Source organism: Drosophila yakuba, chromosome 3L (assembly GCF_016746365.2).
Source record: "Drosophila yakuba strain Tai18E2 chromosome 3L, Prin_Dyak_Tai18E2_2.1, whole genome shotgun sequence".
In the NCBI taxonomy this organism is placed as follows: Eukaryota; Metazoa; Arthropoda; class Insecta; order Diptera; family Drosophilidae; genus Drosophila; species Drosophila yakuba.
In genome coordinates, this window is record NC_052529.2 from 20,000,001 (window position 1) to 20,016,812 (window position 16,812).

The 16,812-nt window shown below is 42.0% G+C and overlaps 1 protein-coding gene across 1 annotated transcript in view; it reads left to right on the plus strand.

Annotated features, from left to right (window-relative positions):
* Window positions 1-8,495, plus strand: part of LOC6534758 (knirps-related protein) — a 23,392-nt gene extending 14,897 nt beyond the window's left edge. The window contains exons 3-4 of the mRNA XM_039373952.1: window positions 3,305-3,382; window positions 5,694-8,495. Of these exons, the coding sequence (XP_039229886.1) occupies window positions 3,305-3,382; window positions 5,694-7,529 (1,914 nt within the window). The 3' untranslated portion in view covers window positions 7,530-8,495. The remainder of the gene's footprint in view (window positions 1-3,304; window positions 3,383-5,693) is intronic.
* Window positions 8,496-16,812: the final 8,317 nt, after the last annotated feature.

The window sequence follows — 16,812 nt, forward strand, 5'->3', positions numbered from 1 at the left end:
AAAGCATCTTATTATTGTATACGTAAATTCAGCTTTTTTCATTGCATCATCGGGGCATGAAAAATTATAAATTCTACTTGCTATTTCTGCTGCGCGTTAAGGTTAACAACCAAACAACATCAAACAACAAACAGAACAGCAACAGCATCAGCAATCGCCATAATTAATCACACACAAAATCAACAGCATCTACTATTATATTATTGTGGATGATGACTGGTGGAGTTTTTGCAGGTATTCATATATATTTATTCACTGGCGACTATTTGTCTTGGATCAACTTGTTGCACTTCTGGCTAACTGGGGGAACTTTTATTTTTGGAAAATATACCAACTAATTAAAATAAATTGGCATTGTGTAGTCGAAAAAGCTCATCAATATTCGCAGGCCATCAATAATCTGAGCACAGACGCAAATATTTTGTAGTCTCTTAAAAAACAAATTGCTTCAGAAAGAAAAAAGTTATTTATAATATGTGTATTTAATTAAAATCTTGCAGATGATGTGGTCTTTTTGCTGGCCCATTTGTCGCACTCGTATTTAATTTATAACACTTTCACTTAATGGCCAGGCTAATTGTGAGTTTAAATGTATTTTTCGGGGCAGCGCGGGCTTACGCAAATTATGCAATACAATACAAAAGTCGTATTTTTGTTGTGAGTAATCATTAAACAGATAAAACAGGTCTTTGTCAAGAGGATCGATTAAGAGCTTAGACTATGAAATTTAAGGAGTCCTTAAACCACTGATTGCAATTATTTATTAGCAAATCTGCCAAGATAATTATGTATTTTTTCAAAAAAAGCTTGAACTTGTATAGTTGTACACGTAATGCGGAAGCTCTTGCCAATTTAATGGCAATACAAATTAAATAAATAAAAGAGCTGGGGGTTTTTTATAAACAGAAATAGAAATATAAACATTATAATAGGAAAACCTATCAATCTCACCTCAAAATCTGTAAAATATTGCGCTGGGTCTCTTTCAGTGCCAAATAAGAATAAACTCATTTCTCAAGAAACCAAACATGCCTTAATTTCAAATGTGACGGCTTGTAAATGGCTAAGAAATATACGTAGTCGGCCATCATTTCACTACCTTATTGCAGAGACTTGGAAAGAATATGTCGCTTGTCTGTTGTAAAATAAATGTTTATGGCTTTTTAATATTGCACATTGTCTGCATAAATTTCACGCTCATCTGCAACGTGTTCTGTGCCCTCTCTCTCTATCTGCCCGTTTCTGACCGGCTGGGCTGTGATTTAAAATCAAACTAAATCTGCTGCCAATCCGCAGGTTGTTGAAACTTGAAACTCATAATTTTTAATTTATTTTATGTGATTTTTATTTGTCGATTAATCCCAGGCAGGCTGGCGGGCAGCAACCACCAGACCCGAAGACGCTTTATGAAACCTAAACGTAGGAAATTTATTTCCAATCCAAGTCGAGGGGCCCCGAACCCAAACCCAAAGTCGAGCCAAAACTCACCTCCAACTCAACACATAACACGAAATCAGATTAGCATGTTTTACAGTCAAACAAGGCACCTACAATACCAACAACCACTTGGAAATAAGGAACCCAGACCTGAACGAACTAAGCCAATTGGCATGGCATTCTTATAAGACTCCCCCACCACTCGGGGATTTGCTTATTGGACGCTCGCTTCCAGGGGAAGGCAAATGAAAAAAGTGAATGTGTTGAGTGCTTTCTCCTACTTTGTAATGTGCCAAATTGTTTGTGGCCCGCAAGAATTATGGCCGAGAATCGCCCGTGGGCCAATTGGTGTTATAAAACATAACAAAGGCCTTCGGAAAAGGTGGAAAGCACTTGGCTCGAGGATGAGCCTGATTTAGACTGCGGCTGGACCATTGGCTACCAGTTGGGCAGCTTATTTTCGGTTAGTTTTGATATATTCGAAACCATTTCAATTGCACTGCGCTTTAGGCAGTACTTTCAATACAAGTGAAAAGAAATTTCAGTCTGGAGCCAAAATGGTTTGGTGAGCAAGAAATTAACAGAAGTAACCATTACTCACATGAACTACAAATAGGAAATGCGTTAACCTAATTCGAATGTCAGCTTTGTTCTTATTAGGCCTACGTCTTATTCTTTTTTACCGATTGGAGAATCAAGGAAATAACGCTGTCGTGGAAATAAATTTACCTAAGCTGGTTAAAATAGTAAAAGTAAAAAAATCCTTACTAGGATTGCAATTTTTGGGACTTCCCACGATCACTTGGTCGTGAACTCCAATTTCCACCTCCTTGCGTGCGCACTTGTCATCAAAGCTCCTGCTCCAGTTCCAACTACAAGTGGCAATAAGAAAAGGCAATTCAAACCGATCCAGCCCAATTTTCAACCAGACTGAAGAAAACTAGAGGGAGCCCGAAGAGCCAACTCCTGGCCAGGCACACAAACAACAATTGATGGCAAATTGTTGATAAACATTTCGCTCGCAATAAATAAACAAATATTCCCTCAACTACAAGTTGCGCCTATTTGCGAGGGGAGGAATGGGAATTGGCAAAGGTACAGAGTTTGCCATATAAATGCAAATGCAGCTTGTTTGCTCAAGGAGTGTGTGTGCTCTGGGGCAATTTTTCATTTGATTCCATCTTCATATTTTATTATGGGCCCCAGAAGAGCCGCTTAGCCATTTGCACGGGAAAAAAAGTTAGGTAGGTTGGATAATGACTAAATATTAGTAAATATATCAGGCATATTATATTGCATACAACAGTAAGCCATAAAGTTAAATGTGGCATACTTTAATAAAATGAAACAGTTAATATGTTTTATTCTCGGCCCCATTTTAATATTGGGATTATTTGGTAAATGACCCAAGGGTTCCTTCAGTGCATGGGGTTCATGGTCGGGTCTGGTTGGCCATTTGTTGGGGGCTTCTTTGGGCCCGTTTCCCGTTTCCATTTGTCGTCGTTCGTTTCTCGCTTTGCGTTTTAGGCCGTGCTCTTTTTCTTTCGCTGATACCAATTCCGCGATATGACAAACTATGTTTGCATTTTAATTTTTAATGCGTGTGAATTTTGCTGGCGGCTGGTCCTGCAATTCTCTTTGGGGGAATCGAAAGGAGATGGAGAGCTCCAGATGCTCGTGTCATGATTTGCTGTTGCTTTTAATTGAAATTTTATGAATTTATTGCCTGTCTCGCTGGGCTGCTGGTGGTGGGTGGGGAATGGGGTGCCCAGTGGGTTGGAAGTTGGAGGTTGGAGACCTACCTCCCCCCCAAAAAACTATGTACAATTCCCATTCTCATGTTTTGTTCTACTCGTTGCCATTGCAGATGAATCAGACGTGCAAGGTGTGTGGAGAGCCGGCGGCAGGATTCCATTTCGGAGCCTTCACATGCGAGGGCTGCAAGGTGAGTTCGATGTTCGAATTAATTTGAATTTGATTTGGCTTGAGTGCAACGATGTTATCTAGCTAGCCTAGGACATTACAGCTATTTTTTGATCACTGCTAGGTTACATTTTTTTTAAGTTCCTGTAAACACTAGTAATTATAATAATATCAATGTACAAATATTTTAATAATATTGTTTTCTATCGTAACACGTTTTAAATCAATTATCGTCAACAAATGTTTTAGAAATCAGGACCAAACAAATTGAGGAGATGCTTTTGTACATTTTATTATTTGCATTTTGTAACCAAGTAATCCGTTTGTATTGCGGCCACAAAGTTTCCATGGCAAAAACACTTTTGAACAAGCATTCCTCTGCGGCCCAAAGTCTTTCATATCAATCGATCCAATCGATTTCAATAAATCGAATTCGCCGCCTTCGTGATGCAAACGCTAAGCAGAAAAAGTTATGAGGCCATTCTCCTCGAGAAACTGGAATGTGGAGCCGAGTTCATCATAAAGGAGAGGGGAGGGGTAGGAGGAGTGGGAGCAACAAATGGATGCCCCAGGCTAAGGTCAAAGTTAAACAAAGCGCCCCACAAATAATTGATTTAAATACGAATACTCCTTTAATGGTGGGATGATCATTTTTTGTTCGTTCCGATTCGTTTCTTCGCCGACTCGGTTTGAGTTCAGTCGAGGGATTTGCTTTTGTTATTTATTTATTTAGTTTTGTTGTGATGTTTCGTCGTACCTTTTTCTGTTGCCCACGCCAAGGAGAAAAGGTCAACTAACGTACAATTTGTGGGTCAACGTTATTTGATTTGTGCTTGGGCCTCGTTCGCAATGGCGTGGGCCTCGCTTGGCTAATTTAACGCCCACAAGAAGTACAAAAAAAAAAGTATAAAAAAAAACAAAGTTAAAGACCCAAGAAAAAACAAACAAACAAAAGTGAATCTGCTTTGATGCACAAAATTGCTTGTAAATAGTCGTCCGTCCGTCTGCTTCTTGAAACGAAACTGAAAACGGCAAAACTATGGACTGAAAACTGAAGACTCAAGACTGAAGACTCAAGACGGGGAGGTACGGGCCTGAAATCCTCCGTTTCCATTTCCATTTCCGACCCAGTAATCTTGATGCCCAATTAACCTTAAAAGTGGATTTTCGCATTGTTTCTGTTTCTGCTTCTTTTTCTGTTTGATTTTTTTTGTTTTTTTTTTCTGTCTCGGTTCAATTTTGCGCTTCGTCGTCAGCATCTCAGCACCGGTGTTTCTTCCATTCAAGAGCTCCACCTACGATCAGAAAACGACAGTAACCAACTTGAATACTGACAAGCAGACGGCGAGTAAGTCAGATGCACTGCAAAAATTCAGCTGCATATGCATATGTAAATAAAATGAAATATTTGCACTAACTCAAGGGACTTTCATTAATTTCCAAAAAATAATATTCATAGGTATGCCAAAAAGTCTATATTTGAAATGAGTATTATAGATTTATACATTACTTATGTTCAGCTGTGATGCTAAGCAAGTCCCTGTGTCGCGATTTAGATGCAAGTTTCTTTGAGTGTATCCATTCAGTCAGTCATTTAGGTAGTCTGTCCCTTTTGGTTGATTGCAAAGTCAGGCGGGCGGGCAGGCCGTGAAGCGTTGGTGATTTACTGCCAACATTGCAACTTGGCATAAGTGTTGCACAGCCATAACCTTTGCAACATGCAGCAGCGGCAGCAGCAACAGCAGCAACATGTTGCCTGTTGTCCGTCCGGCTTTTTGTTTCTTCTCAGCTTTTTGGCTCTCAGGTTTTCATGGCTCCTCCGCATTGAATTAAATTGTTTGTTTGCTTTGTTGCAATTGATTGTGGTTGTGTGGTGCCCCAGCCAACGGTTTATGGCGGAGGTGTAGGTGGTTGCCGCTTGTGCATGTCGATTTGCCTTATTTCTTCTTCTTCAGCCGCTTTTCGGGCAGAGCGTTTAATAAGGTCTGGGTCTCAGCAGACCCACCAGCCGATGAATCATCAGAAAAATGTATAATGAGATATTATTGCCGGGCATCGAAAGCGTTTTATTGAATGACATCATTGAATGCCAGGAAAGAAGTTGCTGAAGAAGCCCTGCTTACCCTGGAGTGGGTACAAAAAATAGAGACAGATAATATTTTAAGATAATATTGTAAACCTAAAAGTAGCATACAATTCTTATACAGTATCCCAGCTAGAAGTGTCGAATACAAATATACATACTTACTCGTATGTTACAACCCTTACAATAGGTTTTAATTGCCAGTATATATATTATATTTAATATTTTCGTTCTTCTATTCCCATTACAGTCCTTCTTCGGCCGATCGTACAACAATCTGTCGTCGATTTCCGACTGCAAGAACAACGGCGAGTGCATCATCAACAAGAAAAACCGCACCGCCTGCAAGGCGTGCCGCCTGAAGAAGTGCCTCATGGTGGGCATGTCGAAGAGTGGCTCCCGATATGGTCGTCGCTCCAACTGGTTCAAGATCCACTGTCTGCTGCAGGAGCAGCAGCAACAGGCGGTGGCTGCGATGGCGGCGCACCACAATAGCCAGCAGGCGGGTGGCGGCAGTGCCGGTGGATCGGGTGGTGTTCAAGGAATGCCCAACGGGGTCAAGGGCATGTCGGGAGTGCCCCCACCGGCGGCTGCGGCAGCAGCTCTGGGTATGCTCGGGCATCCTGGTGGTTATCCGGGTCTATATGCCGTTGCCAATGCTGGCGGCTCGTCACGGAGCAAGGAGGAGCTAATGATGCTCGGATTGGACGGCAGCGTGGAGTACGGCTCTCATAAACATCCGGTGGTGGCATCACCCTCGGTAAGTTCCCCGGATTCCCATAACTCCGATAGCTCTGTGGAGGTGAGCTCGGTGCGAGGCAACCCACTCCTACACCTGGGTGGAAAATCCAATTCTGGGGGATCCTCAAGTGGTGCCGATGGCAGTCATTCGGGCGGTGGAGGAGGAGGTGGTGGAGGAGGAGTGGCGCCCGGCAGACCACCACAGATGCGCAAGGACATGTCGCCATTCCTGCCGCTACCTTTTCCGGGCCTAGCATCTATGCCCGTGATGCCACCACCAGCGTTCCTGCCTCCCTCGCACCTACTCTTTCCCGGCTACCACCCCGCCCTGTACTCGCACCACCAGGGTTTGCTGAAACCCACGCCAGAGCAGCAGCAAGCGGCGGTGGCTGCGGCAGCCGTGCAGCATCTCTTCAACTCCAGTGGTGCAGGGCAGCGTTTCGCACCAGGTACTTCACCATTTGCCAACCACCAGCAGCACCACAAGGAAGAGGATCAGTCAGCACCACCCAGAAGTCCAAGTAGCCACGCGAACAACAACCACCTGCTAACGAATGGTGGTTCCGCCGATGAGCTCACCAAGCGCTTCTATTTGGACGCTGTGCTCAAGTCGCAGCAACAAAGTCCACCGCCGACCACAAAACTACCGCCGCACTCCAAACAGGATTACTCAATTTCGGCTCTGGTCACACCGAATTCGGAAAGTGGTAGGGAGAGAGTGAAGAGTCGGCAAAACGAAGAGGACGACGAGGCGAGAGTGGATGGAATTATTGATGGCGCCGAGCACGACGACGAGGAGGAGGATCTGGTGGTCTCCATGACGCCACCCCACTCACCCGCTCAACAAGCGGAGGGAACCCCAGTCGGCGAGCATCCAAGTCCCAGTCCCGGTCAAGATAATCCCATTGATCTGAGCATGAAGACCACTGGCAGTTCCCTGAGCAGCGAGAGTAGTAGCCCCGAAATCGAACCAGAAACCGAGATCTCCAGCGATTTAGAGAAAAACGATACGGATGATGAGGATGAGGATCTGAAAGTAACGCCTGAAGAGGAGATATCAGTTCGAGAAACGGAGGACCATGAGTCGGAGGAGGAGAACACCTCCACAGAGACAGCAAAGACCAGCATTGAAAAGACCCACAATAACAACAACAGTATCAGCAACAACAATAACAATAATAATAATAATAATAGTATCCTAAGCGACAGCGAGGCCAGTGAAACGATCAAGAGGAAATTGGACGAACTCATAGAAGTCAGCAGTGAGAATGGAAAGCGTCTGAGGTTGGAAGCCCCCGTCAAAGTGGCCACCTCGAATGCCTTGGATCTAACCACTAAGGTCTGAAAACAGCTAAAAAAACAAAAATAACAAAAAATAGGAAAAATAAGAATGCAAAATGACAGTTATCAGCTACTGAAGATCGATCGAGGCAATAGAAAATTAGCCCCCCGCTAAGACACCACCAAATAAATACAAAATATAGAAAACAATAAACGCATGCGAGCTATATACATAAATATATGTTTTGGGGCAGAAAAGTTTGACTCTGATTAACAAGCGCTAAATACGAGTTCGTGCCGTTTTGGTTAGATGTTATCACATCGTTTAAAACAACTAACCAAATTGCCAAAATATGCAAAAGTCGAGCGGCCCCCGACCGACAAGGGATTTGCATATTGGGACCGAAAAGTATAACAGAAATACTATGTTTTCATAATTTATGCAGTGAATTATAAACAAATTTTTCGGTTACCCACAAAGCGGCAAGAATACAAGTTCAGACGCCCAAAAATACATAAATGAAAAGCTAAACAAATGGTAAAAGAAAAGAAACTGTAGCGAAATATGCAAAAAAGGCAGCTTATCTGTATCGCGAATGCATAATATCGTAGTGGAATTTGTAATCTATAGGTTTCGTTTTCTTCTAAGCTATGAACCATATATAAAGTATAAAGTATAAAGTTATATGACTAGCTATTACTTAGACGTTTCCAATCCCCCCAAGAGTATTTGTTAGTTTAAAAAACAATCATTGTTCTATAGAATAAGCAGCGCTGGTAGACAAATTTTACTCGTTTTGAGGTTCGCCCGAGTTATTAGTCACAATTAGCAAATTTTAAAAGTACGACAATCCATGGATGTAAATGTAAAGCAAATCGCACCAAGTTGTATAGCAAATAGCATAAATTATTAATCTTAATGTTGCATAAGTATTTACTTTTTCGTGTGATTTGGTATGCAAATCAGGCAAAATGATGATCGAGAAAATTATTATTGATGTCACCACAAATAAATACAAATAAATATCTAGATGAACAAGAGTTTCTTTTATTGATTGGGCTTGGTTTTCGGTCTCAAAAGCGGCGACACGACGTTGCACGATCTACGAGATCGGCGGAGAAAGCTGATTTCTCAGACTCCTGCGGCGCTGCTTTGCCCGATGGCAATCAATAAAAAGTAGTCAGTAGTATTTGCTGGATAAATGTGTCGCATAAAATGTATCTTCTCGTGGCGTCGGACGGAGCGGCTTAATTAGAAATTATCCCAGCGCCGAAGAAGCCGGCTCTTAACCTCCTTAACCCCTTTCACACAAACTGCGATATTCCCACCATTGCGCAAAAAGAACTGCAAGCAATGTGCATACCAGCAGCCAATCAATCCCAAATCTATTTCAATCAATCTTTGCGTAATTGTAAATACTTTCAGCATAGCTTCTCTTTCCTTCCCGATCGGTCGCAAAAACTCAGGCAGACATTCGTCTGACGAACGGACGGACAGAAAAACGGACGGACAGACAGACGGGCAAAGTCGACAGCAAATGGCGCGAAAATTATAGCAAAATGCTAGACTTTGGGACCTGGATTCGTTTCTATTTATTTCACACTTGAATTGATGCACAGCACCAGATTGACATTTTGCAAATGCTCACGGCACCGGAGGAGGCAATTGCCAATTGGCAAAATCACAGCACAGAAGCTGTGCGCGATTCGAGCGACAAAACGCTTGAGCTGCCTGCCTTCTGGGCCCTGGGCTCATGAATGAGGCAGAGCTGCAATCGACCACTGGGAGAAAAAAGAGGCCATAACATGGCATAACTGAAAGATATTTCGATTTGCACAACTATTTGTATTTGTAACTGTTTTATAACACATAACAGCTATGGAAACCCGAATGTTACACTTTATAAATAAAAAATAAAAACTTTTATGCAAACCTTTAGATTTCTTCACCATGTTCTTCTAAATGCGATGGAGTGCAGTTTTATATCAAAGTATTTCTAATTATTATAAGCATTTTCCTTCAAAGGAAATAGCCACGAAGGTGAAATATTTTAGATACAATTTCAGCTCAGTGAAACCGATCGAAAATCAAAGTAACCAAATGTACAAAGCTGAATTACTTTTACCCTTGCCCTATTACAACTAGCATTGCCCCGTTTGCTCCCCACTTTTTCCAGTGTAATCCCCAAGGCAGGCTTGGTCGTCGTCTTCGTCGTTGACTTTGTTGTGGATTGACGCTCACAGCTTGACGAGTTGACGGGTTAGAGATCGCTAGCTCCGACTGTGATTTTTGGGCAGAGGGTTTTCGTTCGGCCAAGGGGGATCCAGCGGCATGGGCGGCAAGGTGGGGTGTGTAGTGGAAGGGGGAGGGGGAGGGAAAGCGGGCTAAGTAAGGTAGTACATCCCAATGCCTCCTCGCATTGTCAGCAGTGAATTGTAGTGCAAATAAATTTCAATTGCGAGACACATTCTCCCACTGACATTGTTTGACACTTCTTCGGCTGCACAATTTGCATGTCGAAGGCGAGAAAAGCAGAGGGGCGAGTGCCGAGAAACCCAGCAGATCTTTAAGTTTATTGTTTGATCTTTAAAGATTGGCCAACACCCAGCAGCGAACGCTTCATGTTTTCCTTTTTTTGCTAACAAGCTCAACATACAGTCGTATCCAGACGCTAAAGACGAGGAGACCCAGATGACGATGACTATGACGATGACGGTGATGAGGAAGACGCACCCATGCCACCAATCTTAGACTTGGAGCTCCATTTACGGGCTATTCGATGCCGGGTGGTGTAAGTATTACACTAGGAAAGCTATAAATTAAAAGCATTGTTAAATTTAAGTGATCAATAAACCCAGTCAATATATGTATGTATATGCAAGCTCCCATTATCTGATTGCCATCATGATTTATTTGAAAACGTAATAATAGAGATGTTCAGCTTCAGGAAATAAATATAACTTAAATATTATATATTTTTTTTTTCAATTTACTTTTGGAACAGTAATCATTATTAAATCTCTCCTCGAACTTAAGAAATGTGAAATGGATCAAGATTTAGCCGAGAAAGTAAATTTTTATAACCGCCTGAAGCAATTGTGCAATATTACTCTAAAACATTAAAGAAAGACAGATAGAAAAACTCTGATCTTCTGCAATAAAAATTAGTTTAAAACCTTTAAGTATAACTAAAAATTAATTTTTTATATGACTTTTTAAGACTTTTCTCCCACAGTGTGTATCTGCTCCAAATGCATTAAGTGCTTTGGCGCTTTTATTTGCTACCCACTCGCCGGGGAGTCGCAGGCGGAACAGCAAGACGACTTGATAGCTACACCCTAATCTCGTGTGGACCACTTTCCGCACCTACAACAACACACGGAGCAACACATCGCCCAGATAGAGCCGACACCAACGCGCGATAAATGTCTCCAGTGCGCTGGAACTCCCAGATGGATGCCACAACATCGTACCAGATACCCGTGGTGTATGGTGTATGGCAATATGGATGTGGATGTGGATGTGGATTTGGAAGACATGGAAAGGAAGGAAGCTGTTGGCCGGGCCTCTCGATATTTAACACCCAGACAGACAGACAGGCAGACAGACGGAGACTAAACGCTCGAACTGGATTGGGGCATGGCCCAATAACTGGCGATGAAGCGTTGAAAACTCAGTCGCGGGCCCCACTTTTGGATGCAATTGCAGCAATCTGCGAGTAACAAGCATATCACGCCCACTGCGCCAACAAAACTGGCCCGGGGGTATGCAATTGGGCTAACAGTTGCACAAATGGAACGGAAATGGTTAGCCAGCCAGGCAAACAAAGTTATCAAAATGGGCCTCGATATGAGTTAAGAGACTTATACTTGACGACTAAGATTGCCCTGAGCTGATATTAAAACTGCAGACCTGTTCACTTAAAAAAAACTAAAACGATAATACTGTATTTATATTGTTGTTATTTTAGATTAATTTAAAAAAGAAAATGGAATTATCTTTCTTAAATAACACACTCACTATTAACGACTTACATATTAATAGTACATTGAAATGTATAAGCAAAGTGAATTAAATGAATTTGGGAGAATGAAGTACCTTTGCTCTATCGTTTTAGACCAGCACCATTAATGCTCAACTTCAAACACAATAAACATGGAGTAGCTCCACTTGAGTTTTACATATATGAACTCCGATCCCAATGATTCACAAAACTAAAGACTTCGAACCGATTATGGAACAGGAGTTGCATTTTGAGTAGTATTCGATCGTCTCCCAGGGTACAAAAAATAAAGAACTCAGCGGACAAAAGCCGCAGCCTAAACGCCGCTAAGTGCTTGGGTTTTGTATAGGCCTTGTGGTTTGGTGGGTGCCATGAATCGGGATAGAGTGTATCGGTGGTTTGGGGTTCAAGGGGTTGTATAGGAAGCAAGGGGCAACCGGCATGACTTTGCTCAATGTGAGACTTATGCGCATACCGCATTAACTACTCCATAAAAAGTGTAAAGAAATCACTTAAGTACTTGGATGTCATTCCTTTGTCAAACTAAGTCATGGTACGGAACGGATCCCATCGTGAATCCATCTCTTTATAGATATAAATACGCTTTTACACGTCCATATGCGCAGGGAAAAATCAGAGCTTACTTTGGGCAAAGTGTGTAATGTAAAAATATCTATACTAGTTCAAATAAATTCCAAAATACTATAGCAGCTAGTTTACATATATGGAAACGAAACCGAAACGGTAAAATAGTAATACCTATGAATTTGTAAATTGTTTCTTAAGATAGTTTATATTTTTTCGTCAGTGTGCGCATATCCATAGGGAAAATATAGGCGTAGAATGCTTTCGGTTGTAAAGAATAAAACGGGGGAGTTTTATTGACAGCCGCAATTACCACATAATCATGCAACAAATTTGATGGTGGCTGGCTTTTTCACGATCGAAGGGGCTTCCCCTCCCCAAAAAAATGACGGTTGATGTGGCTGATGCTGCTGTTGTTATTATTGTTGCTGATGACGTAGAGACGACGTCTGAAAGGCAACAGGCTGGCAGGCAGCTCAACTCAACTCAACTTAACTCAACTCAGCGAACCTGGCAACGTGCTGATCCATTACGGCAGCTATCCCCCACTTTTCCCCATCGAGGAGCGACAATCACAGGTACCAGGTACATTTTGTCTAGACTTATTGAGTGATCGTGGCAGGAGCCAAGGCTGCAACACCAACAGCAACTAGAAGGCGCAGCCGTTTTTTTAATGGGGTGGCAATCACTTTGAACGGCGACGACTAGTCGAACGTTGAGGCCTGCACGAAGGGAAAAATATGAATAAAACGTAATCATTTTGAATGCTATTTGACATTTTATAATTTAATTTTTATTTTGAAACAATTAAATTACAGAGAGAGGTTTTAAACAATATAAATACTAGGTAAAATGAAATGCAAACGTATTCCTATTGCCCAACGAATTCTTTATTAATTATACAAATCATGGTTTACATGTGATATTTTATATAATTGCCATCATTGCTCCTGATACTCTCTAAGATTAAAATACAATTGAGAGCTGCACACAAATTTCTCTAGGTGTAGGACTAAAAGGGGTGAAGTGGGATCGGGATCGGGATCGGAGGCAGGCCTCACAAATTATGGTCAGGAGGCGAACGATGGCGAAGAAAGCCCAACATCGAGCATCGTGGCAGAGGCTCGTTTTGTGCTCTGAACTGGGTTGGCAGATACTTAAGAAATATGTTATTAAATAATAATGGAGTGCGTGGTTAATAGATACAACGTCAGTTGGCAGCAGTGGCCAAAAGCACCAACTGCAGATGCACGCTGAAGAGCTTCGTTTGAGGCCTCATCGACAATCATTGTTAACAATCAATTAAGGAAATAAGTTGTTTATAAAATGTGGCTATTACTCGCAGATCGCCCGGCTACCATAAATTCCAGTAAAGTATGGGTTTCCCATCATAATGCCGCCCACCTCTAAAACCGCCCAGCCAGCAGATAAAATATTACACTGCACCACAATTAAACTAATTTCGCAGGTTAAACTTGCCTAAAAAGTTGGCAAGCGAAGTGAAAACTCTTAAAACCCAACACACATACACGATTTGAATAAAGACAAGCTATGTAACATTTATAATATTTATATCTTACTATATATGCTTCTTAAAACTATTATAAGCCACATTAATTTCATGTAACACAAAGGCAACAATATTCCAATTTTATTGTAAATAACTTTCCCCTGAATACCAAACCATTTATCAGTCCAATTCCAAGTTGACCACTGTAAATTGATGCCTGTTCGTAAAAGATACAATCACTATGGCCTCAATGCTGCTGGCGAAAATGTTTTAATTAATGCGGCAGACAGTTAATGAAACTGTTATAGTTATACAAATGAACACGAGTATGACTATACAATATTACCATATATGTATGTACGTAGTACTCCGAAGTCCACTTCGGGGAGTTTATTAACCCGACTAAAACAGAAAACGACAATCGATGGATTCGACTGACCAAAAAAGGGCTTTTTATATTCCAGTGAGCAGAGCAAAGATCATTAATCAAAACACCCCAGCAGGCGGTTCGAGTTTTGGTAGCAGGCAGGGGACCCAAAAAGACTACCGAACTGTACTACTTGACCACACCGGGCCAAATCACCGGACCCGTGATCTACTCGTATGTTGTAATGTTGTAATGAACTTATTTAGTTTTTGGTGTGACGATTTATAGCCCAATGGTACCAGAGTTTTCCAATGAAATAAGTATGTCAAATAGAAACCAAATGAAATCTTCAACGCAGAACGCTCTTTTTACCGAGCTAGAGAGCTAGTGCAAGGATAGGGATACAATCACGGGATACAACCAGGTCCGAGTAATTCCAATTGAGTGATATTTTTTCTCTGTGCAGCTCTAAGAGCGAGCCGAAGAAGTAGGCCCCATATGATTAGTGGCTGTGGCTACTTTAATGAGCGTTAACTGCCTGGCCTCAAAGTTCATTAGGTGCAGTCGGCTTATGATTGATGCCCCCGAAACAAATGGCGGAAAATCTGGTGCCAAAATCAGAATCGAAATCGGCCACAAGTCCGATGTTCAAATTGAAACATAAATCAAAATTCCAGTTTGAATTTTCGTATTCGCTTTTTTCCACACTGGACCCCTAATATTCGTATGCTTTTTATGCGAACAGTTTTTAAATCGATGCGGAAACCCAATCAGTCAGTCGCCCATCTCCATCTCGAAGCATTTGGCCAAAAATCGCAAAATTTCGGACCTCGATCAGCGTTCAGCGCATGTGGCGTTAATTTTGATTAATGGCCGAAATTGCCGGCTGACCATTTTCGAATTTTAATTGTTTTCAAATCGGCGGGCGAGTCCGCGAGTCTCGTTCTACAAATAATTATAAGCAGTTTTTAATGATGGCCCCAGAAGAAGAATAGCCAAACAAAAGCTCCTAGCAGCAGCACTAATTGTTACAGATCCGCAGAAGAAGCGCACAACTGGCTACCAGTTTCTGGCTCGGGGGCTCGGGTTTTGGCTTTTGTTTGGCTTCTTGTACGCTCCCAAAATATATATTCTTTTCTATTTTTCCTCCTTCCATTTGAGGTCCATGAAAGCAAGTGCCGCTAAATGGCCAAAGGGGGTGGAAAGGCGGACAAAGGCCGTTTAGGAGGAGGGCACGTGCTCAAGTCCCCTGACAAAACCGATCCGAAAACAATTAGGCAAGAATAGAAATGTATTTTGGATGAAAGAGAAGTCCGAGACGAAGTGTTCGGAAATAGCCCAGAGAAGAAGTCTCAGTTAAATACACATTTAAATGGGCCGGCAAGCAAAAAGAGAACTGAAATTACGCTTAGAAAATAATTTAAATGTTGCGGCAAGCTTTCAAGAATATCTCTGTCTCTTTATTGTCAATATCTTCGTTCTTAATCGGAGTCAGTAACGAAAATAAGGATTGGAAAAATAAAAGTTTTAAAATACTCCATCTAAAAATACAATGCTCTTGTAAATAAAGCTGAGAAATTCAATTTAAACCGCAATTTAAGAGAAGCTTTAGCCATTGGAATGCTCATACACCTGTAATAACCCCCTGAAAAAGTCAAATCCTTTATTGTCATGGCAGCTGTAGCTGTGTTGTAAAAATACTCATTCCCAGAAGAGGTTCCTGAAGTATGTCTATCCTTATGGCATACCGCGAATAACCGTAACCCGAGTGCGACTCCTCTTCCAATCCATCAAAACTCGTCGATTGTTCTTAATTGCCCTGAAATTGCATGACCACCTACTAATCTTGTCCGTTCCGAAGGGGATCTTGGGGTAGATCCCTTTAACCTTTCCCCGCCAAAAATACGAAAAACGCTCGGCTCGATTGGCTTTTGTTTTCCACTGATGCTGATGCGACCGCGACTGGTGCAGATGCAGTTGCTGTTGCTGCAAATTCCATAAATCTGTCAAGCGGGGAGCGTCGCACATCTTGCACTTGTTCTTCCCTGGTTCGCGAAAATCTTGACATGTGAAATACGCAGATTTGCCAGGTTTTATGGGCCGCACTTGGGAGCGGAGGACCACAGAGGCAGTGCTGCTGCTGCATCTTGCAGGTTGCCAGTTGCAACTTGGGATGCTGCATGTGCTGCATCTGCTGCATACATTCCGTGCATTCGCCCAGTGCCATAAACTTTGGCTAAAAGCGCACCAAAAGCGGCGGCGGCAACAGCCAAAGTACAAAGCGACCGCTCCACACACACACACACACTCGTCTATACATATGTATGTGCACTTGCCACATGGACAGCGGAGGGCGGTGAACGGGGAGCGGGAGGCATGAGGTCGGTGGGTGGGGGCATCCACGATGACCCGGGCACTTGAACTGGCTTTGGAAGCTCATACACGGGATGCTTGCCTGGATGGATTGATGGATTGCGACTGTAGTTGTTGCTGTTAGCTACACCGAGAAAAAACGTTGCATATGAAAGTATATACACTTTGCAATAAATTAAGTATTACTTTATATGTTTCATTGCTATTGCACATAGAACCCTCCTATTGATAAAGCATGTTGCAAAATACTTAGATATAGCTTTACAATTTAAAAAACTAAAAAATCCTATAATTTTGGTAACTTGTGGGCGTGAAAGCTTTTTGTGGGCGTTAGAGCTGGCGTGCCGAAAAGTTTTTGGCAACCCGATAGAAATTGGCGAGACATATATTACAACACAGAAACATATATATTGAAGCTTTGGCGCAAAACAAACATTTAAGCTTGAAACCCTAAAATCTTTATTTGTTGCAATATATATCTTGAAATATTTTTGTCAGTGCTTTGCTG